Consider the following 23994-nt stretch of genomic DNA (forward strand, 5'->3'; position numbering starts at 1 on the left):
TAACTACTCTTAGTGATGACATCAATCCTTTTCTAGGAACATTCACCGTACAGTTCTATGATGGTGTTATTCGATGTCTTAAGAGGATGCATATCAAATCTATGCCAGAGGATGCAAAAGGGCAGGTAAGAATACGTTAGGTATCTCTTTGTTAGGTTTTATGTAGATTTTTTTTTTTGATATCTTGAGATAGTAAAAATGTCACCTAGCATAACTAGTTTTAGATTACAGTCTTTATTCTAGGTCCTGCACTGCCTTGCTTCACCAGTTTCATGGATGATGCCCCAGTGTGCTGCTCAAGTAGTCTTGCTGCTATCAGAAATGTCTAGCTGCCATCCACTCCATTGCCGACTAATCTGTTCCCAGAGTTTTGTCTTGCAGAATTTATAAAACCAGGTGCATCCAGAGACTTTTTCCTCTGGTGTCCTTTCAGGAAAAAGCTTTAGCTTGTCAGTTAGTCTGTGCTGCAGATTATTTTTTTTAATTATTATTTATTTTTTCTTTCCCACTCCATGCCTCTTGTTTGCTACTGTGGTAGCTTTTTACCCACATGTTCTTATTAACATGACTGTTCTGCAGGGGGTTTTTCCCCTGTACCAGAACTTTTGGGGATTCAGACAGATAAATATTTCTTTATCTCTGATAACGTCCAGTTGCTGTTAAAGAAGAGATGCTGAGTAGAAATTGAGGGAGGCTGTGAAGTAGAGGACATGATTTAGTCACTAATCATATCTTTACTTGAAAAAGGAAAACAACATTAAAAACTGTTACGTGTTTTCAGTGGAAATGCCACTGCATGTCTTGCATGGTAACCATATTCTCATAGTTAATGAGAAATTGCTCCACTGAAACTCTTCGAAACCCAGCGACAAGAAATGTGAAACACCTGCTCTTATTTGCTCTCAGTTTTCTTCCAAATACTCCTAACTTGGCAAACAAAATTCAGATATTTCATAATTAACTGTTGTAACCATCCATATTGTGACAAGGGCAGATGAATAAGCCATTGGCTTGAAAATAATTCTATATCCTGGCCTCCAGATTACAAGTAGCTGCATTCTAGGGTTGACCATCTATGCAGATAACATTGGAACTTTGTGCAGGCAACACTGCCCTAGTTAAACTACATTTCCTTAGAGAGATTAGACTGAAATCCATAGTCACACAAGCTTCTTGCTGCAGCCTTACAATACCTATATTGAACCAGAATATAATATTTCAAACAATAGTTCCAGAATGACAGTAAGTTAGGAAGCTAGAGTATCTCAGTTTACTTCATGAAAAGGAAAACTTGAGTAGTGTGGTTGTGAATGAACTAAAATAGCCCTTCGTGACAACGTGAAGTCGTCCCTTACTCTGTCCTGTGCTTTTTCTAGGAAGTTACGTTGTGTCTTATCTTCAGTTACTACTCTTAGACCACAGGCGTTTTCAGCTTTAAAAAAAATAATAAATCCATTTCTTACAGATGCTGGTTAGCAATCCGTTTTGGTGTCCAGACATGCTTGGTGGCAGTCCAGCTCATATATTATTTCTAATTTTTCTCAGTAGTTGAGAGTTACGGTGTCAGTCTCGTGCATCTCAGGGGCTGAATGTAGGTGACTTCAGTGAAGTCTTGAGAAAGAACAAGGCGACCAAAATTACACTTTGTATATGGATTTAGAATTGAGTTGTCTTCCAGCAAGAAAACCACCAAATATGCTTTCTACAATGCTAATTGATACTAGTCTTAGCATTGCATTCTGCAAAATTAGATAGCCATGACGTTTTCTAGCTTTCAAAGGCAGCGATACTTCTTTTTTGTAACATCTCCTGCATCGTTATACTATAGCAAAATGTTTGTTTTTCAAATTATTTTTGTGGTATTTAAAAAATGTTATCTAAGGTTTGGTTTGAAAATGAAGTTATCTGAAATTGAGCTTTGTCCAAGTCCAGGAGTCAAATGAATGTTTTTGCTTTTTTGCATTATTGATTTATAAGAAAACATTTATGAGAAGTTATTTAAAGCTTAAAAATAAAGAGCCAAGAATAAAACTTGATTTGAAAAATAGCAAGGTTGTCAGATTTAAGACTTCATGCTTAATTTAAAGCTATGACTTGTTTTCTGTCTGCTTCCAAAGGAAGAATACATTGCAAAAGACGAGTTAAGATACTTCAAGTTCTAGTGCATTAGTGAATTTAACAAATGTAAGATCTGCTTGGAAGGTGTGTGCTAAGCATGCAGAATTTTAATTACATGGAGAAAGAGGGATACACTAGTTAATTCCTTGATTTGAGCTTAGCGTGCCTTGAAGGAGAAGATTGTAAACACTGTAACAAACAATTTCTGAGTTGCAGCAGAAGTGTGTTTTAATAACACTCAGCTGTGAGGGTGGAAAGGCAAAATTTTTAAAGAGTGGAAAATATTTGTGTGGCTCAATGCAATGAGACTGTAGGTTAGATTGCTCTGTAGATAAGCATAAATTAATTGAAATCACACAGAAACATGGCTAACATAGTACAGAGAGAAAATAAAAAAGATGGGGATATTGAGACTGCCCTTGTGAGAGCACATATGAAGTATTTGGATAACTTACTTTTTCTGTTTCATGTTTTTTGTTTTATCTTCGATATAATTAGGCGCGCGAGAGGGAGCAGATAGCGCCGGAGCTGAGATTAGTGACGGAAATCGAACCAAAAGAAGTGAGTTTTGAGGAGGGTTTTGAAGGAGAGGGAGGGGACTTGGCACACAGGAAGAGGAAGCTGAGGAAAAAGCGTGGATTTGCGATTGGGACAGAGGAAAAAAGAAGATGTGACAGGAGACAATGTGAGCCAAGATGTAGGTGGGGCAGACCATTTAGAATTGAAAGGTGAGGGTAAGGAATACAGGCTTGCTGTGGAATCGGCCAGTCAATAGATTGATGATGTTTTATGTATGTGTATGTATGAATGTGTGGGAGTTGGGAGTTGTGATGTGTCAGGAGAGGAAAACCAGCTGACTCTTCAGTACTGTAGAGAAGCAAAAAGGTGGTGAGCGTAGGCAGGTGAGGGGAGAACAATGTGTATGTGAATTCTACTATTGGCACAAGGGTTGGATTTTAGATACGATTCTGGTTTTGCCTTCCCACTGTTGCAGGTTTAAGACTGTGCAAAGGAATATTTTAAAATATGAGTGTTTTAGCCAATGGATGTGAAAGGCTGTTGGGTAATTTCTACTAACGTATTTCTTGATTGTGCCATTTCCTGTGCTTTGATTTAGTGAATCTAATTAGCATAATGACAGTTTTCCTCAGTAGTGATGAAGTAATGTTTTGTCTTCTAACTACAGTGTCCCATTACTTCTCTCCTGTCAATTTTCTCAGCTTACTTAAAAGGTGAATTTTAATAAGAAAAAAAAAAGAAGAAACTACACATTTTGTTTTTTTTAAAGTTAGGTATGTACATAAGAAACTTTCACTGGGGTGGGAAGCTGTGGGAAGCAGATCAGGCTGGATAGTGTAGAGTAACTGGTGCAGAGTTACACAACCATAGCTCATAGACGGACAATATCAGAACACGGGAGAAGTAGGGAAAACTTATTTTAGGAGGATTTTGCTTTTACGTTATTAATTGGTAATGTGTTCATGTTTAGGCCCTCGGCTTCATGTGTGCTGAATACTCTGGAGAAAAGTCCTGCTATTAAAGATTTGCAACTAGTTTCCGTGATACTCAGTGTTTAGTGTCCTGCTGTTGTGATTGACAGAGTAGATATCTTACAACAGCCCTGAGACAGATTTCAGAGTTCATTGTGTTTTAGACTTGCATTGTTATTCTCCCATTTTTTGTTAATTTTTTCTAAAAATTCTGAAAAAGCCACAAATGCATCTTTTTGAAGGAGGAGTTCCTGTGCTCTCCAAAAGAAGCATAGCCATCTTAGCATCTTAGATGCTAAATAGTTCTCACACAGCAGGAGCTGTGCAGCTGAGCAGTCACTCTATAGGAGTTCAAGGTTAAAAAGCAGGAATTACCTGTGTCACTTTAGTGCCTATACATTTACTCTGAAGCCAAAGTAAAAATGGACCCAGAGAGTTTCTGACCAATTCAGAATCACAAATTTTTGAGGTTGGAAGGGACCTCTTGAGATAATCTTGTTCGCCTACCTGCTCAAGGTTCTCTTCACTAAGTTTAAATTTACTTGTTAATCTAGAAAACAAGTATGACTGTCACCGTAATTAATGTGTCTCTGCTCTGGCTTCTGAGTATATAATCTTCGTTTGCTTCATTTTTATATGTGTCCTCCTACCCTTTGCAAGCTCCACGTCTTAAGGAAGGCATTCAAACAGTGAAATAAAATGCAAACTAAACCCCCTTCGTGTTGTGCCAGAACAGCTGCCCTTAGGACAGGATACTTAGTTCAGTATGGTCCTTGAAGCTCGATATCTTCGTAAAGCTTCCGATTTCAGGGTGCTTAGCTGGCCTGAAAATTAAAATCCTGTTTTGAAGCAGATTGCGCTTCCTGTGCTTCCCACTTTTATCATAAGATCCAAGCTCCAGCCATGTTACTGATCCTCTTCATCCCTCGGCCAGGGTACAGTGTAAGACTTCTACTCTCAGGTCTCCTAACGCCTCACCAGCACAAATAGCTCAATCCCTTTTTTTGTCCTGCTGGATGGGCAAGGCTCTGGATGGACTGGAGCTAATGTGTGTGCTCGTTTTGGCTGGCCAAAAAAGAGGTATGTGTGTTTTTGATTGACTTTGCAGCTGGCAGTTAGACACGCTCTTTGTGGCTGGCATGTCACCAAATGGCCTTGGTAGCTGCCTGCTGTGTAAGCATTGCCAAAGCGCTTCCAAACTTTTCTGCTGCTAGCTAGACTGAGTGTATGCATCTTTCATTGACAGTTTGGACACGGAACACTTTATCTTAGAGGAATCAAAACTGTTGGTGTTTCTAAGTACATAGCTTGACAAAATGTAGAAGCACAACATATGGAAAGTAATGACTTTAAAGTATTGAGCTATGGAAAAGGAAAAGCATAATACAAGGGAAAGTAATGTTTTGTGTTTTGTGTTATGCTTTTCTCATACATCAAAGGAGGCAAAGAAACCTCAGTAGAACTGAAATTTATAGTATGTAATGTGTGTGGGGAAAAGTTGCATTGAAACAAGATTTATTAAATCAAGATATAGACACTTTGTATGACTCATAACATTAAGGAAACAGTCCAGAATAAAATATGGTCTGTTTACAGTTGAGGGGGAAAATTTTTTGCTATTTGTAAAGCACTCATGTGAAACTAGACAAAAAATAATCTTTATTGTACCTTTTTTATATGTGGTAGCACAAATCTGAAAATATTCTTATAGCCAAATTGCCGTGTCGTAAACTAATTCTTCAAAACACTCAGGTGCTTAAGTGTTACTGATAGAGGATGAACATAGCTATTGGGTTTTATATCACATGTAACTTCTCCATGGAAAAATTCTGTACCTTGGTATTAGAGAAAATTTGAAAAAAATATTTGAGTAAAAAGGATAAGGTTACAATTTTTTGCAGTCAGATTAATCCCTGACACTCAGGAGCCATAAGGCAGAGAAGACTACTTCAGACTAGTGGAAAGAGCTTGGCTCAGCCTTGGAAGTTTAGTTCTCTCCATTGACTTATAGGTGGCTAGACTTCATCTACGTGCCAAAAAGTAGATGAGTTTGGGCTGTGTATTCTGTTCACTCCTTGGATGTTTCTGTATGGTCAAATAAGCCATAAACCAAAATGGCACTTATATTAGAATCATAGAATGGTTGGGGTTGGAAGGGACCTCAAAGATATCTAGTTCCAACCCCCCTGCCATGGGCAGGGAAACCCTCCACTACACCAGGTTGCCCAAAGCCTCATCCAACCTGGCCTTGAACACTATCACGGATGGGGCATCTACAACTTCTCTGGGCATATTATCTTAAATGTGGATTGTGAAATTCAGTCATATTGTAGAACAGTTTATTGAAATTATTGAATGAATTATTGAATGAAATTCAATTATTGAATGAAACTTGTAATACAAGAAGAGTGCTTTCTGTAGTTACTCTAGAAACACAGATATCAATTTAATTCAGGAAGAACTCTGCCCAAACATGCAGCTGACTGGACCATTCTTTGAGTTAACTGTGGTTTTGAATGCGAGTTAAAATCAATCAGTAATAGAATTGGTATATTTAACAGCCAGGAGGGTGAGAAAAAAGTCAGTGGTTTGGGAGGTAATGGGTTTCTGAAGCTAGGACATGCAAAATAGGAAGCAAGGAATGTGCACAGTGAAAATTCTATACATGGTGGGGTTTTTTTAAAGTGCGTGTTTTGTTTTTTTTTTCTTTTATTCCATTTGGCATATTGATAATACTTCAGGTTTATTTAGGCAATTTGGGAAACTCATTTTACCACTCTCTGAGTAGTAGCCATAAAAATAAATTCAACTGCTCTTGGACATTGCTAGATGAAGTTTCACTGGGTTTATAAGGTTTATAAGTATTTTCTATTTGAGTCTCAGGCACTTTTTAATGCTTACTTACCATTTTTTCCTTTTTGGAGGACTGGATAGCTTTGGTCAAAGCTGCTGCTGCAGCAGCAGCCAAGAACAAAGCAGGAAGTAAACCTAGAACGAGTGCAAACAGCAATAAAGATAAAGAGGACAGAAAATGGCTAAAAGTTCCTTCAAAAAAGGAAGAAACCTCAACCTCTACAATCATGCAGGAAGTCCAAAAAAAGGAAGAGGAGCCTACCTCTAGCGACACATTTGGTAAAAACAAATTCTATAAAAGATAAAATAGATTTTTCTGTAATGTTGAAGTAGAACTCCTGTTGTTAATTTTGCAATTAAGTAATAACTAGTATTTCTAGAGAAAGATGTCTCATTTGCTATTATGATAACTTTATGATACATAGAATCATAGAATGGCATAGACTGGAAGGGACCTTAGAGATCATCTAATCCAACCTTCCTGTCATGGGCAGGGACACCTCTCAACTAGATCAGGCTACTCAAGGCTCTGTCCAACCTGGCCTTGAACACCTCCAAGGACACTAATGACACTAATCATAGAATCATAGAATGGTTAGGGTTAGAAGGGACCTTAAAGATCATCTAGTTCCAACCCCCCTGCCATGGGCAGAGAAATCCTCCACTATACCAGGTTGCCCAAAGCCTCATCCAACCTGGCCTTGAACACTTCCAGGGATGGGGAATCCACAACTTCTCTGGGCAACCTGTTCCACTGCCTCACCACGCTCAATGTAAAAAATTTCTTCCTTATATCTAACCTAAATCTGCCCTCTTTCAGTTTAAATCCATTGCTCCTTGTCCTATCACTACACGCCCTTGTAAAAAGTCCCTCTCCAGCTTTCCTGTAGGCCCCCTTTAGGTACTGGAAAGCTGCTATAAGATCACCCCGGAGCCTTCTCTTCTCCAGGCTGAACAGCCCCAACTCTCTCAGCCTGTCTTCATAGCAGAGGTGATCCAGCCCTCAGATCATCTTCGTGGCCCTCCTCTGGACTCGTTCCAGTAGCTCCATGTCCTTCTTGTGTTGGGGACTCCAGAGCTGAACACAGTATTCCAGGTGGGGTCTCACGAGAGCAGAGTAGAGGAGCAGAATCACTTCCCTCGACCTGCTGGCCACACTCCTTTTGATACAGCCCAGGATACGATTTGCTTTCTGGGCTGCCGGCGCACATTGCCGGCTCATGTTGAGCTTCTCATCCACCAGTTCAGAAACAATTTTTATCAGCTAAATATAGTTTGGTCAGCATTTACTCTTTGTGCAAAGCTTCTAAGTAGCTCTAACAAGAGCAGAATGCAGAGTTTTTTTTACTTCCTTCGTTGTATGCTTTGATTCATATTCCTGCATCTTCTGTTATCTGTGAGATAGTCCCTGATCCTGTTTTAAGAAAAAAAAAATCCGATATGGATGATATGTCCATATTCTGGGATGTTTGAAACCAAGATAAGAATTTCTTCATTTTAATAGTGTTTAACACAGAAGTTCTCGTAATATTTGGCTATAATTACAAATTTTGAAGTAATTTCCATCTAATGTTTTGATGTGTAATATTAAATCTTCAGAGTGTGTCATTTTCTTTTTTAATAGAATTTTAAAGTTTGTTTACTGCAGTATTCTAATAGCAGCTCTGAAATACCTAAGTATTTTAGATGTTACATATTTATGAAATGTGAGTTGATCAGTTTTCTCTTCTGTTTAAAAGTAGGATTTCCTGTAGTGGATGTTCCAAAGATGGCCTTTGTGCAGGCAGAGAGCACGTTGTCACACAAGAGGAAAAGTAATCTAGGCAACTCATTTCAGGCAAAGAGAGCTCGTCTTAACAAGATCACTGGTAAAGTACTACTTTGGTTATTGACTTTTTTTCTCTTTTCAACATAGTGAAATACACGTGCCTACATGTAAGGTACTAAAGTAGGTTCATAAAAGCACGTTCATGTGGCAGATATTCACTGTAGTCTTTTACTTGTTTGGAATTTTAAAGGAGTCTATAAATACTAATAAAATCTACCTTGGTCATAAGTTCAGAGAATCATCTCAGACTCGACTTGATCTTTGTAGTTTTCTGGGAAGGTAACCATCCTGAATTGATTAATTTCTTAAATATGTTTTAACTCCAGCTGCACAATTTTCTCCATTATCAGGTGAATTTGGGGTTTGTTCACGTTATTAACATGGTTATGAGTTACATACCACCACTGTAAACTAAAGCTTTTGTTAGCTGTGGAAAAACTAAATGTTTTGTTACAGTGTATTGTAAAGTAGAACTTGCTGAAAAGAGTTTAAAAAGATTTGAAAGTACACAAGCCTAGCTACAAATTGAAGCAAGGAAGATCTGAATATTTTTTTTTCAGTATCTAAAGCATTCATTCCCTGTGTTTATTACTCAAAGGTATTAATGGAAAACAAGTATACAGCAATAGAATACATTGTATACAATGGAACAATTGATAATTTATCTTATCTTTAAAGCTTGAAAAATGTATTTTATTCCAAAATTTCATAGAAACTTACATAACTGTGGAAGAATTATTTCAATTTGTATCCCTCCTCTCCCATACCTCCCAATAAGCAAATTGTGTTGCCAGCATTGATCCTGGGAGTATTTAGGATGAGGTAATATGTTTGTAGCTGTGCTGGGAAGGTATCAGGTGCACTTCAACAGTTGTGAAGCCTCTCCCTTAACAGAGGGACCCTTGGACAGGCGGGAACACAGAAATGCGTTCCACTCATTCTAGAAAATATTTTGTGTGAAGTCTGACAACCTTTTCTATGCTAGCGATAAGAGGGGTTTTTTGTTGTTTGTTTTTTTTTGTACTAGATTTCATAGATTTCTAGGTTGGAAAAGACCTTAGAGATCATCCAGTCCAACCGTCCCTAATCCCCCATTAAACCATATCCCTAAGTAGTTCATCCACCCTATTCTTAAACACATCCAGGGATGGGGACTCAGCCACCTCCCTGGGCAGCCTATTGCAGTGGCTGACAACCCTTTCAGAGAAGAAATTCTTACTAACATCCAACCTGAATCTCCCCTGACTAAGCTTATACCCATTTCCTCTTGTCCTATCGCCCATCACTAATGTAAAGAGCCCTTCCCCCACCTTCCCACCATCCCTTCTCCAGTATTTGTAGGCCGTAATCAGGTCTCCCCTCAGCCTCCTCTTCTCCAGGCTAAACAGCCCCAACTCCCTCAGCCGCTCCCCATAAGTTTTATTTTCTAGTCCCTTGACCAGTTTAGTCGCCCTTCTTTGGACTCGCTCCAGGAGCTCAATATCTCTCTTAAAGTGAGGGGCCCAAAACTGGACACAATATTCCAGGTGCGGCCTCACCAGTGCCGAGTACAGGGGCAGGATCACTTCCCTGCTCCTGCTGGTCACACTATTCTTGATACACGCCAGTATCCCATTGGCCTTTTTGGCCACCTGGGCACACTGCTGGCTCATATCAAGCCGGTAGTCAACCAACACCCCCAGGTCCTTCTCCGCCAGGCAGCTCTCCAGCCACTCTTCCCCGAGCCTATAGTGATGCTTGGGGTTTTTATACCCCAAGTGAAGGACTCCACACTTGGCCTTATTAAAGCTCATGCCATTGGCCTCAGCCCAACGATCCAGTCTGTTCAAATCCCTCTGAAGGGCCTCCCTACCCTCGAGCAGATCGACACAGCCTCCCAGGTTGGTGTCGTCCGCAAACTTACTGAGGGTACATTCAATCCCCCTCATCCAGGTCATTGATAAAGATGTTAAACAGAACCGGACCCAGCACTGAGCCCTGGGGAACCCCACTGGTGACCGGCCTCCAGCCGGATTTAGCCCCATTTACCACCACTCTTTGGGCCCGACCATCCAGCCAGTTTTTAACCCAAAGGAGGGTGTGCCTATCCAGGCCAGCAGTTATCAGTTTCTCAACCAGAACACTATGAGAGACTGTATCAAAGGCTTTACTGAGGTCAAGCAAAACTACATCCACAGCCCCTTCCCTTGTCAACCAGGCGGGTCACCCCATCATAGAAGGTGATCAGGTTTGTATGGCAAGACCTGCCTTTCATAAACCCATGTTGACTGGGCCTGATCACCCGGTTAACCTGTATGTGCTCATTAATAGCACTCAAGATAACCTGTTCCATGACTTTGCCCGTCACCGAGGTCAGACTGACAGGTCTGTAGTTCCCCGGATCCTCCTTCCGCCCTTTTTTGTAAATGGGGGTAACATCCGCCAGCCTCCAGTCCAGCGGAACTTCCCCAGTGAGCCAAGACTGCCCAAAGATAATGGACAGGGGTTTGGCAATGACATCCGCCAGCTCTCTCAGGACTCTCGGGTGGATACCATCAGGCCCCTATGGTCATTCATGTAAAAAGTCTCACGTTTTTCTATAAGGTAAAAATAAACTGATTTGCTAAACTTCATTATGAGTTTTTTTTCAGACCTGTTTTGGCCGATCTAGCCTTTCATAGGTCAGCAGTTGAGGATAATTATTCAGTTTTCTTGTGAGTGTGGTTCTGTTTCAGTCCCTCAATCAGTACTTCAATGTAAAGGAGGAAATAATGAGCCCATATAGAACATGATATGAAGGAAGTAATCTTTAGAAAAACTCATCTTCTGCCTCCAGGTTTTTCTTTCCTGGAAGTAATCTTGTTTGGTACCAAGTTTAGTTAACAAATGTCGACTTACCAAGCTCGTTTCTCCTCCTTTGCCCATACTGCAAACACCCTCCGATAAGTCCCAGTTTAATTGCTGCTGTGAGCAGTAGAAGTACAAGCTATATTCTAGTGATATATATTTACAAAGCCTTGTTATTTCTTTCCAGTAGCAGTTAGTAGCAGAAGATGCCAAAACCAGCTGAAAAACCTGTCACTCCAGAAATTATAATTTTCTGTGCTTGTGAATAGATTCTCCTTTCCTGAAGAGCTTTGTGAGAATAATAGCAGTTGGATGGGCTCATGTAGACTGAACTGAATAATCAGAAAACATGATGTTGCAGCCATTGATTTTGTTATCATTCTAAAAACTGTCTCTCTGCATGAAAGCATACTCTGCTATCAGAGATTATGTTACCATTCAGTGAAAGTGGATTAATCCTTTAATTACAAGATGAAATTTGTCATGCTTGGTAGTTACTTTGTGTAACCGTTCTCGAATTAACACACTTCTGCAATTCATACTGTAGTAGGTTTTTAATTGTTGCATATAGTGCAGAATATTTGAAAAATGTAACTGCTGATGATCAAACTTCCTCATGCTACGTGCTTATTTCTTATGCTGGAAATACTGGTAAATTGTCGTTTGTGTCTCCAACATGAGCTTTTAGATTTGAAGGAAGGTTTGGAATTGTGCTGGTGTACACATCAGAATGGCTGTATAAAGCATGGTAGTTTTTAGGAAAACGTTCATTTACCAAGTGTCTTATGGCTGTATTGGGGAAAATAGAGCAAATTATGTGGTTGTAGGAGGCTGTCTGAAGGGAACTGTTTTTTGGATTTAAATTCAGCATTTAGTATTTGTGGCAGACAAGGAGAACATTCTGCTACCAGGGCCACAGCTGCATCTGGTGTTCTTTGCTCACCATTCAACAAAATAAAGTTGCTTCCTTTGCTCCTTTTCCTTCTGCTGCTGCCACTGGGGGAGATTACATTTCCCAAAGGTGAAGGATGTCTCCTGCTAAACATGTATTAATGTCTTCTTCCAATTAATTTGAATTTCCGATTCCAGTCCTCTGTTGGAATGCTTACTTCCATGTCTCCTGCTGCAGTCTTGATACCTAAAAGAACAGATAATTTCTGCAGCAAGCTAACAGAACACACCACCTCTGGTTCACTGTGCCACCCCATGCTTTGTGTTTGTTATATGCTGTTACTGACAGCGAATGGTGAACCTGTAGTCCTGCTGGTGTATTAGCGTGAGGAGGAGCAGGGACACCTGCTAGGTCAGGTTGCTCAAGGCTCCGTCCAGCCTGTCCTTGAACATCATCAATGATGGGATATCCACAGCTTCTCTGGGCAACCTGTGCTTTGTAGAACCAGAAAAGTTGCCTTATAAACTGTAGCTTGTTTGGTATTTAAACTCGACTTCACTTGATTTTGAAAATTATTTTACGGTTTTCCTTGTAGATGCATGGTTGTCAATGTAAAGAACATTGCTGATTTTGCAACTTGATTTAAACAGGATAATTTGAGTCACAAATGTTTATTTAGGTCCATGAAACCTAAATCTTTTACAAAGCCTAATGCAGAATTAAAATCTTACCTGACAATTTTATTTGTATAAATATAGTAGGGCTAAGTAAGTTTCTGTTTTTTTTTTTTTAACTGTAAAATCAATTAGTTTGCACCTCTTCTTATGGGTGTGATGTTTTAAAAAAGTTGATTTAAAACATAACTACTTTCCAGTAAACTGAAGCGTAACTTAATCTAACATAAAGAGTAAATGGGGAAAAAAAGCACCTAGTATTTATTGTGGAATGCTGAAATGTGATAACTCTCTAGCAAAATACCACACTGGTTTTTGTGTGCATGTTTGGATTTTTTCCTTTTTTTTTTTTTTTAATGTCATAAATGCTTCCTGAAAGCCAGGCTTCACTAATCTATAATTCCTTGGGCATTGTACCCTGTAAGTTAATTTTCAGCACACCTAATTTTTCATGGAATGCAATAGGAATTTCCTGTGGATCTGCCAGCTCAAGTTATTTTTGAGAACTTAAACTCTTCACCCCCAGTATTGACATTCCCAAGGATTGTAATAGTAACTTTTATTCAGATTTGTGGTTTTCAGGTTTTATCAGTTCTGCTTTGTCTTGTGGCATATAACTTTTTCTTCCTCGGCACACTTTGGTAATTGAAGTTCTTGTGTGAAGCAGAACTGAAGCTATTGCTATATGCTTAGCCAACAAAAAACTTCCTCCTATTTATGTTGCCTTGTCTTTTACAGATTCTTTTTTTAATAGTAGTGATATTGTATATGAGTTCATGAATGAAGAGATATATTCTGATGTATTTGCTCCCAATATGGTCTTATTATTGAGATAACTTGGGAGCTCCACTGCTGAGAATATTCATTTGGAAATTAAATCCTTTGTTCTAGTCTACCTAAGAAAAGCTTGCATGTGTTAAAGTTAAGAAGTAGTGATACAAATTCTGATGGGAATTTCTTGAAGACTGGAAAGGGGAGAGATAGAAAAGGCTTGTAAATAATTTTGAGAGCTGAAAATTTGCTTAAGTGTCATAGGTTTGGTTTTTAAAGCCCAAGTGCTTGGGCTTTAAAAGGATGATGAGGCATTATTTTACAATTGATAATTTGATTTTTATCTTGTTAATGGAAATACCAGAGAAGTACCCCTTGTGAAAGGGCACAGTTATGGGGCCGTCCTTTAAGACCGTCCATTTCTTCTAATTTAAAGTGTTTGACTTTGTGTGGAGGTGTTTCAGAGAGAATTATTTTGTAGATATAAGCAGTTTGTATTTCTGATCTCACTGTTTTCCTTTGTTTTCCACAAATTCTTGTTGCAAGCTGCTTCTAACTAAAAATGTCTGCAATTTTTCTCCTAAGGTTTATTGGCATCCAAAGCTGTTGTTGCGGATGGTGCTGAAAAAAAGGAAGGCAACAAAGAAACAGCTCCAGTCCTGGAGCAGGTATGAAATGGTAGAGTTTGATTCTTTTGCAAGGTTCCCACTGGAGTGTGCCATGGAGATGTAGTACCTACAACATTAAAATTTGCCCCTTCAGATACAATAGGGAACTGAAAATTGATCTTATGTTTACATTTCTGGCAGAGCCAGAAGGATGGAATTGTCTCTAAACACAGTGTTGACTTGAATTTCAGTAATGAGCTTTTGTGTTAGGAAACTAACAGAAAACAAAGAAAAACGAAGTCTCCGTGCAACAAATGTGAGGAGACCAGTGTCCCAAGGTCCAGTTTTGTAGCTGGAACCATGACCATGACTGGCTGAGGAAAAGGCCATTACACAAATTCAATTTGTGTTTGAAACAGAGTTTTTGACATCAAATAGAACTTCTTTTAAAAGAAGTTTCTTTTATATTGTAAGAATTTGGTGTTGTAGGCTTGTATGTGTTTTATGAACTGCTCAATGAGCCATACGTTTTTCAAGGGTGTGTATTTTAATAAATACAAAAAAGAAACTTTTAAATAATGTTAAGGGTCTGATTTTTAAACCTGCATGTTTGCAGGACCTGACGGCTGCCGTTTTATCTTTGGCTTATTCCATTGTGTTCAGGCATTGCTCGACTCAGAGTTGTGCGTTATCTTGCATATTAAAAGGGCTGGATGCCTAAGCATGGTAAAGCAAGCTAAAGATGAACAGTAGTCTTGATTCAGGACATCTTTGTTTTCCAGTGAGTTAAATCAGAGCCTTAATGTAGTTTTAATACAGCTTTTTTGTATTCGTTTTCATTCTTCTTCAGCAGCAGCGTTTGAATAAAACCAGCCTTGCTGCCTGCAATTCTTAAAAGAGCACTTCCGTTCCTAAGCCCCGGCACACTCTATGAACGTTCCCCACCCCAAACTGTATTTGATATTTTGGTTGTACTGGTTCCTTAGAGCTGATACACAATTGCATTGCTGTGGTTTTTCCATTGGCACTGCATCGGATGTCAATGGAACACGATTTTCTGTTCTTGATGCGGTCACTGTACCGGCCAACGGAGCCACTATGGTGTCAATGCATTGACCGATATTTTGCATAAAGGTTTACAATGTATTGACATGACACTCCATTTCTCAAATTTTTGCATATTAAAGATGCTATGATTTTATTGCTACTGTGTGTGATATTCTCAATGTGCAAAAAACTGTGAAATGGCTTACAGCATGTTGTTTTTGGAAGAATCATTACAGTGTAAATCTTCTCACGCAGAGTCCCATTGCGGCGAGTGGGACTTTGTGGTTTACACGGACTGTGTATGCAACAGTACCAACGACAGTGCATATTTACTAAAACCTTCTTGTTACTTCTTACACTTAGTAACTTGGCTGTTTCTCTTTTATTGATTAGAGATCAAAAAAGATGTCTCCGTCATTGTTTACATGCTAATGGTCTGAAAAACCTCGTTTTTGGAAATACTAATTAAGCTCCTTGAAAGAGGCATCTAAAATCCCAAATTGTCCTATTCCTTCACTTCTAACAAAAAACAGAAACCTCACAAATATTTAAATGATTAACTGTGGGGAGGAAAACTTTTGAGCTTAAAGCTTTTTTTCACTAAGTTCCTGCCCAAATTCAAATTAAAATGGCTAAGTTATAAACGTCCGGAAAAGGTTTTCCAATAGCAAAGCTGACATTCCTTAGAGGTTTTGTCTGCTACTGCTATAAAATTGAATGGGTAAAATTATCTTATAGGGTTTTTTAATAATGTAATACAGAACATGGTAGAAGTATTCAGGCCAATAGCCGAAAACTGACTTTGTTGATGGAAGTTTATTTTATTTTATTTATATTTATATATTTTTAGTTTACAGTTGTCTTAAACCCAAAACCTCAGATGATTAGTTGCAAATACAGTAGTTTATTTAACTGTATTAGGGTATGTCATGTTATATTTCCTTTTGACCAAGACCTGATTAGATGAATAACATTAATTCATTAAGGTTTTTAATGTTAATTTGTCCTGTTAAGAGGTTAAGCACCTTATCAAAATATTAATTTAATTTTTTTAATCTTGTTTAAATAACTTTGTAATTTGAAAGTAATGGATGCTGTAGTAATGTCTTTCACATCTGTGAAGATGAACAATAAAATTGTTTATTTACAAGTTACGACTCTAATTAATTTCTGGTAATACTTCTGATAACCAGCATAGGTATACTCTACAGTTCATGGAATATTTTATTTAAGTGAATAAACTGCACTTAGTACATGTGTAATTGAGTTATTCTCAAGATAGAACTGATGTCTGCTGAATGGGATGTTTTATACCGGATCTTTACATGATACTTCCAACGAGCTATTCATGTAGCATTCAGGGGTGCCCTTTTACAAACATAGAATGTGCACTTGTGGCTTTTTTTGCCTTTTTTTTTTTCCATTGAAACATGGAAAGTTCCAGTGGAAAATAAAATTGCGATTTATAACAAAAGCCAATAATACCCTCCAATCATGAGAGATGTGACGTTTTTAGTTTGGATAAAGTGGTGCACATGTTCTAGAAATATCTTTCTGCTTTGTTAGTTACGGTTTTATTAGATGGTACTATGCTGTGTGATGTCACTGGTACAAGAAAGGGGACAGGTTTAAGAAATTCTGTTCAGATATTGTAGTTTGCCATTATTGGGCAAGTTGTAACACATGCACAGCTTATTCGGTAAAGTAGGAAGAATTTCCTTCCAGTAAAAATCTAAAATGCTAATGTCTGTCAATGCATGCCAATTGTCTAAAAATAATACTTCAGTATGTGTGTTAAGAAGGATGAAAATTGATTAAATTGGAAAGCTGCATTATATATTGATTATTTTTTTTTCTCCTTCAAAAACTGTTTTAACTCTATCTGCTCATTTTTCCCCAACAGTTAGCAATCTATTTAACCCTGTGGTGCTAGAAGTTGTGATTTCTTCATGTGTTTGCACAAACATATAACGTGGTGAAATCCAGACTCCCAGCACTGAAAGGGGTTGTGTGAGAGTGTGTTCAGTATTTGGAAACTTTTTATTGTTTTCAGACATTCTATAAAGGAGCATTATCAACTTTTTCAGGTTCTTCTCTAAAAAATGAAATTTATGCTAAACACAGTTTTCCTGAGGAACTCCTTAAATTTTGATTTGCTATGGTTAGGGAAATGACTGAAGGGAAAATCTTGACAACTTTTTTTAGAACTGCAGTCCTCTGAACAAGAGGTTGCTTGCTCATAGCAGTATAAAAGCCCGTCAAGAGTTCAAGGAGCGTCTGGACAATGCTTTTAGTCATATATGGTTTAGTTTTCAGTAGTCCTGTGAGGAGCAGGGAGTTGGACTCAATGATCCTGATGAGTCCTTTCCAACTTGAGACTCATTCTGTGATTGTAGATCAGGGTATGTATTCTGGCTTGTAACGAGTGTTCCTCAAGCTACACTTTGAGACGGCACTGACAGTCAGTCCTGGTCTACTGAAGGTGAGAGACAGAAACTAAAAACACTTCAGTGAATTTTTAAAATAAGAACAGAGGAAAAATGTGTTGTTTTCAGACTTTTTGCAGGTATTTCAAATAGTGAGAAATGAGGTTGTTCTGAATACTGAAAATAATTGATAGTGCTCCTTTAAAAAAAACGTTTAATGTGATGCATTTTAAATAGTTTTCATTTGTACTGAAAATGATGTTGCTTTAAAATGTGTTTTGAATACTAAAGTTGCTTTTAAAAAGATCAAAATAGAATACAAGAACTACAGCGAAGAACTGAAATAAAAGTATCAATTTTTTATTATTTATTCAGGAGATTTCACCTAAACCACAAAGTCAGAAAAAAAATGAAGCTGATATTAGCAGTTCTGCCAACATTCAGAAACCTGCACTGTTATCCTCAACTTTGTCTTCAGGAAAGGCTCGCAGCAAGAAATGCAAACAAGAATCTGGAGATTCTTCTGGGTGTATAAAGCCCCCTAAATCACCACTTTCCCCAGAGTTAATACAAGTCGAGGATTTGACGCTGGTCTCTCAGCTTCCTTCTTCTGTGATAAATAAAACTAGTGAGCACAGACATTTTAAAAAAAATACCGTAATTACTTCTAAGAGATATACAGAATTTTTTTTTTTGCTTGTAAATGGCTATGGCTTTTAAAAATGAATCTGCTTTAAATTAAAGTTCCAAGTGGGAGAATTAGGGGTAGGTCAGTATTTTAAAAGTCAAGTCACATAATAAGGCATATGAATTACTCTACTGGAAATAATACATTTAAATAATACATTTATATTTGTAGAGTCGTGTCTTTTAATGGTTGGCTTTCCCTCCAGTTTAAATCTCCACGATAGTATTAACAGTGATACAGGAAAAAATCAACCCTCTCTTCTGAATGGGCCTGATTCATTAAAAAGAAAAGCCGTACACCTTTGTTGTGGACCTTTCCTTCTCTGAGAAATTCTGCCCTCAGCAGGCTGATGTGCCGTGCCTGTTGGCTGTGGCATTCTTCACCTTATGTGATATTTCTTCCAAACATGATGTGAAAGAGAAGATGGGTTCAAGATTGTGGTGGGGGGAAAAGAAATAATTGAGCTTTGTCTCAGAATAACACCATAGATGTTCAACTTCTTCACATGTGTAACTGATGTGCAAAGTACCAAAATACTAGTTGTCAGAAGAACAAGGAAAAGTTTATATTGCATCCTTGAATGTGCCATTTTGTGAATATTAAAATAGTTTCATAATTTTTGAGATTACGTTAGGTTTTTAGTGTTGCTTAGGATCAGGCTCTTTGTTGCCCGAAGAACATTGAGTGATGAGGCCAACATTTAAAATAAATGTGGTTTCCAGTAAGTCAAAAGCTATGATTTGCTTCACTTTTAAAATAGTGATTGAGGATGGAAAGCTATATCTGCATTGTTTATTCCCCTTAAACTTGATTTAATATTTTCCCTTAGGAGAAAAGTTTTTTTTAATCTTTACTCACAGATAACTTGAAATGAATGGGAGAGGGAGGGGTGTAAATTCAGCCATCTTTATTTATTCCGGATGTATTGGTATAAATTGTATTTTGTCCCCACAAAGTATTAATAGTCATCTGTATTGTAATACACCTTCCCTCCCCACCCCTAAAATAATGGTAAGTAGTTTTCCTGGGGCGTGTTTATATTTTGGATTAAGTTAGACTTCTCTGTAGCAACATTTTAAAAATTAGCTAATTTAAAAAATAAGTTACAATAACTTAGATCTTGTTAGTGCTATATTTTAATTTTTGACTTCCAAGTCTTTACTGCCTCTAATGAAAATTTAACTTTGCTGTATCTTTGTTTTTAAATCTATATATCTCTGACTCTAAAAACTACTTAAGAAAAGGAGAGAACAATGATTTACAGTGTAATAATGACTTAAATTTTTTCTATGGCAAAAGTTTGTTAAACTAGGTAAAATTGGAGGGGTGTAGGGAAGTGTAGGTTTTTTGTTTTTCATGAATCAGACCTATATTAACCTATATCAATCCCCCCGCTTTTTTTTTTTTTTAAATATGAAGTTCTTGAGCTGTCTTACTGTGCTGTGATTTTAAAATATATCTGGGGTGTTGATATCAGGTTAGCAGAAGACAGGAGGTAGGATATAAAATTAACCACTGCTTTTGATTATTTAAGTTGTATGTTACCACTATCCATGACTTTTTAGATCTTAACTGTGATCTTTTGTTCTGTTTGCTGTTAAATCCTCCTACCCCCTTCCATTGTAAGTAGCCTGCTCTCATGGGTTATATGGGGGGGGTTGCTTATTGTAAATACACTGTTTGCCTAAAAGAACAGCCTTTATCAATGGGGAAGTAGATGCCCTAATAATAATGTTTAATAAGCAAAAAGCAGAATCGTGTCTTGAGCGTAGCTCTGGTTTTGCTCCTGGTAGTCACAGTTTGTAATTGCTTTTACCAGTTCTGCTGTGATCACCAGCTTTGCAAATAAGAGCTGTTTAAAGCACTCCCCATCTTTAGATCTCAGATACTGCGGTAAGATTATGGTATATCTCTCTGCTTCATGAACATTGAAAGATCTCTTTTTAGGTCCATCACAGCCAGTGAATTCCCCTAGATCCTACAAACATAGCCAACGGAGAAGAAGATCACAGCGTTTAGCCACTTGCTCCTTGCCTGATGATTCTGTAGAAAAAGTTTCTTCTCCCTCTTCAGTTACTGATGGAAAAGTGTTCTCCATCAGTGGTCAAAACCAACAGTCATCAAAATTGGAGGGTAATGTATCTTAATCTATAAAGAACTGCCCAAGAGAAATTGAATCATAAATATTAGACCTTTCACGGTTTTCATCTAATGGGATGTTTTGACTTACTGTAGCTAAAGCTGTATGCTGTTCCTATGTTATGTAACGCTGCAACCCAAACTGTTGTTTGTTGGAACCATGTATCTTTTTTAATATCACATTTTTTCTTTTATGTAGTACCTGATGTTGCTCATATGTCGCTTGAGAAGCGTGGACCGTGTCTCCCTCTTGATTTAAGCCGTAGTTCGGAAGTTACAGCACCATTATCCACAGAATCCGCTTTTCGTAATGAATATCCCAGTAAAGACAAGGAAGATATTCAGATGATTGCATATCTTTCTTCCAAAGCAGTAACTGATGGAAGAGTAGCTACAACAGTGTCAGGTAAAGAGATTCAGTATACAACCAGTTAGGTTTATAGTTGTAGGGTTAAAATGTGTATGTATTCAGTCACATGGAAAGAGGGAGTACTTTTATTTTCTGCACACTTGCGAACCTGCTGCTCTTCCTGGGGTCCATCCATCTGCATATTCTTTGTCTTCTGCTGGCTTGTAGCTGCATTAGCACTTTTTCTAACACACTTCAAGGAAGATCTGACAGTGTAGAATATAAAAAGCAGCATTTGTTTCAAAAAATATTTTATATTGTTAAAACTTGTAAAAATAATTTATGAAGTTGTTTACTAACGTACCAATATATGCTGAATCTAGATGTACTCATTTATCTTGTGGCTTCAGCTTTAAAACTTAGTAGCATTTTCAGAGGCAATCAGCATCGCTCTACCTTTGCTTCTGCTTGCAATGGAAGTTTGTCATTTGCTTGCTAAGAAACGTTACTTGGAAATGTTTCTGAAAAATCCTCTAAAACTTACATGGATTTGGTTCACTGTCACAGAGTTGGCATAGAGCCCAGTGCTGGAACTCTGTGCTGCCTCCCACTTTGTAACTGTTTACTGGCTGCTGTGGTTTGAATGAATCACTTGGATAGAAGCAATTAAGAGACTTGGGGAAGGGTTTACATAGTGATTTGCAGACCCTAAATGTGGGTTGTTTCCATTCAGTGTATGTTAGATATCCATATGCTTTTTTTCATAAATAAGTCTCTTATGTAGATATGTATCATATCATTTTTAATTGGCTTCCAAGAGAGAATTCTCTCACAAGCTCCTTTTTTTTTAAATTAATTTAAATGAGAAAATTGTTCAATAAGGTAAAAGGAGGAAAAAAATCAAGTTGTTATACTCTGCTGGGGAAGTTTTTGGTAAACATGTAAGGGAGGACAAATGACCTTAAAGTATGTAATTGTGGCACTCAAACTACATTGTGTTTAGGAGGAAAAAAACCCAACAAAACAACTTTGCGTTAAGCTGATAGTATAGCTGCAGTGCTCAATAGGTCAGGGAAGCATTTTGTTTAGTATGTGCAGCCCCACGTGGATGTCTGCCCACACATGTTCACACTGAAAATACAAGGTGATCGCTTCATCGAGTTGTAACATAGCTATTCAACCTGATGTAGGCTGGATAGGATTCTTGGATCGATGTTGTGTAGATTGAAATAGATGATTGTAATTATCCTTTCTCTCTCTCAAAAAAAAAAAAAATCTATTAAACTAATTTGTCATAATAAGGGCTATGGGAATTTCTAATGAGTTGCCACTCAAGCTTTTAAAAATATTACTTAATTTCTGAAGTGAAACCATGTGACAGTCATGGTTTACCTTTGATACGTTGCAGATTCCTAGGAAAATTACTTCTGTAGAAGTCCTTCGATCTCGTATCTTCTGCCACTAAGAGACGTGCCTTTGGGAGATGTGTATTTGCCCACTCGTAGAACAAGATCATAAAAGAAACCAACAGCTTCCAACTGCCATCTGTTTCTTGCTTATTAGAACTCATTTCAGTGACTAGGAATTTAACTTCTGTTTATTCTGCTATTTTTTTCTGGATGATTTAGTGTGTAGTTGGTGATGCTGATGGGTATTACTGTTGTTGCCGCTTCTGTCGTGGGACTGTTGGATTCTGAGTGAGCTGGTTCTAAACCCAGCATCCATGACCACACTTGTACCTGTTTATTTGTTGAGCTTGTTCTTGGCCGCAACTGAGTCTAATGAAAAAAATAATATGTTTCGTTTATGGCCATCTTTATTTATCACTCAAAAATATTTGACATGTCCACACACTTTGTGTCAGGGAAAACCATTCTCTGAGAAAATTACCTGGCATTACTGCTTGAGTCCAGAATGCGAAGATTGAAGCACTTGCAACCCATGCTGGAGGATGCAGTTTAGCGGAGCTTTTTTTGGTCCTGCATGATTTTAAGAGCTATAAGCTCTCAAGGAACTGATTTGTGAGCTACCTTTTGTCTTCTGGGTTTTTGCCTTCCAGACAGACCTGTGTTTCGTTCCTAATTTTCATGTATTACAGTTTTCCTCCATGCAATCACTAGAACTCTGTCTTGAGCTATTATGCTTACTTTTTATCCAAATGTTAGAAGTTTTCTGAAGTATGCAGCCCAGCATCCACTTGAGCAGTAAGGTTTGTGGGCTGAAAGACTAATCTAAGTGATACCTTTAATTTGGAGATTTCATAGAAAGTTTTGGCACTAGCTGCCTCTGTCAGTAGTATCTCTAGGACTCTGTAACTTAAGTTCTTGCGTCTTTTGAGTTCATCTCAGGCTTCTAACTGGTGAAACTTGTTTGACTCCTCCTCTTCCTTCTTATTTTTCTTAGAAGAAAAAGAAATGTAGCTTTTAAGTTCAGATTTGAAACCTCTGGAGTGACTTTACGCTGTTGAATAATTTTTTGTTGTGTTCTCTGTTTTAGAAGGCCACTTTTGAAATAGCACAGATTCTCAAGCCATGTTACTTAAGTACACATAGTTACACCAAACTCTTGGAATGTTTCAGGAGAATTAATGTAAATCACTCTATTTATCACTACTTTTCCTTTTCTAATGAACCTGTTTAAACCATGGCAAGCTCATATATAAAGGAGAGTTGCCCAAAGCTTTTCCTTCTCATTCCTGTCAATGCTTGAAGCTATTAAGAATTAATTTGCTTTATGCAGGAAGATCTGCCTGCCTAAGTGTATATTATATTGTTTAGAGTGTGCATTGTGATCCTGTACATTACAATTTGAGAACTCTGGTGTAAAATCCAGACTATTTTGTAATTGTCTACTTTTTTTAATTTAACAACCTATTTGAAATCTATGTCCTTTTATGATATTTCTGCTTTTTAGATTTTATTGACACAGTCTGGACAGGTCTGGTGGTCTAGATTTTGGCAACACTATGGAATTTGCTAAGTGCATTTAAATTTGACCTGCTGTCTTCGTAATCCTTGAAGTAGATTACTGTAGATAGTTTCAAAAATTATGGAGCTAACAGAAGTGTTTAGCCTGAAACAGCCTATTGTGATTGCTGGCCCCTTTGTCAAAGAGCTGTACTGTTACAGACTCAGGGGTGCAATTTGTGGCTTTGGAAGTTTGGACTTCTGATGTCTGGGCTTCAGTTGAGTCAATTGAAAAAATAATTTTATGCTGTTGAAAATGATGCATTTTAATGACTTATTTATTCAAAAGATACTAACTTGATGTTTTTCAAAGGGGAGG

At 37.8% G+C, this 23994-nt stretch overlaps 1 protein-coding gene across 10 annotated transcripts in view; it reads left to right on the plus strand.

Moving 5' to 3' along the window:
* PHF20L1 (PHD finger protein 20 like 1) overlaps positions 1-23994 on the plus strand; it is a 64144-nt gene that overhangs the window by 11563 nt on the left and 28587 nt on the right. For 4 of the 10 annotated variants that reach the window (XM_086608854.1, XM_086608855.1, XM_086608858.1 and 1 more), the window contains exons 5-12: positions 37-125; positions 2617-2679; positions 6533-6740; positions 8201-8329; positions 14038-14120; positions 17909-18161; positions 20169-20354; positions 20560-20766. In XM_086608854.1, the coding sequence (XP_086464980.1) occupies positions 37-125; positions 2617-2679; positions 6533-6740; positions 8201-8329; positions 14038-14120; positions 17909-18161; positions 20169-20354; positions 20560-20766 (1218 nt within the window). The remainder of the gene's footprint in view (positions 1-36; positions 126-2616; positions 2680-6532; positions 6741-8200; positions 8330-14037; positions 14121-17908; positions 18162-20168; positions 20355-20559; positions 20767-23994) is intronic. The other 6 variants (XM_086608856.1, XM_086608861.1, XM_086608857.1 and 3 more) reach the window with 3 other exon arrangements.

This window comes from Tauraco erythrolophus, chromosome 3 (genome assembly GCF_009769465.1).
Source record: "Tauraco erythrolophus isolate bTauEry1 chromosome 3, bTauEry1.pri, whole genome shotgun sequence".
Lineage (NCBI taxonomy): Eukaryota > Metazoa > Chordata > Aves > Musophagiformes > Musophagidae > Tauraco > Tauraco erythrolophus.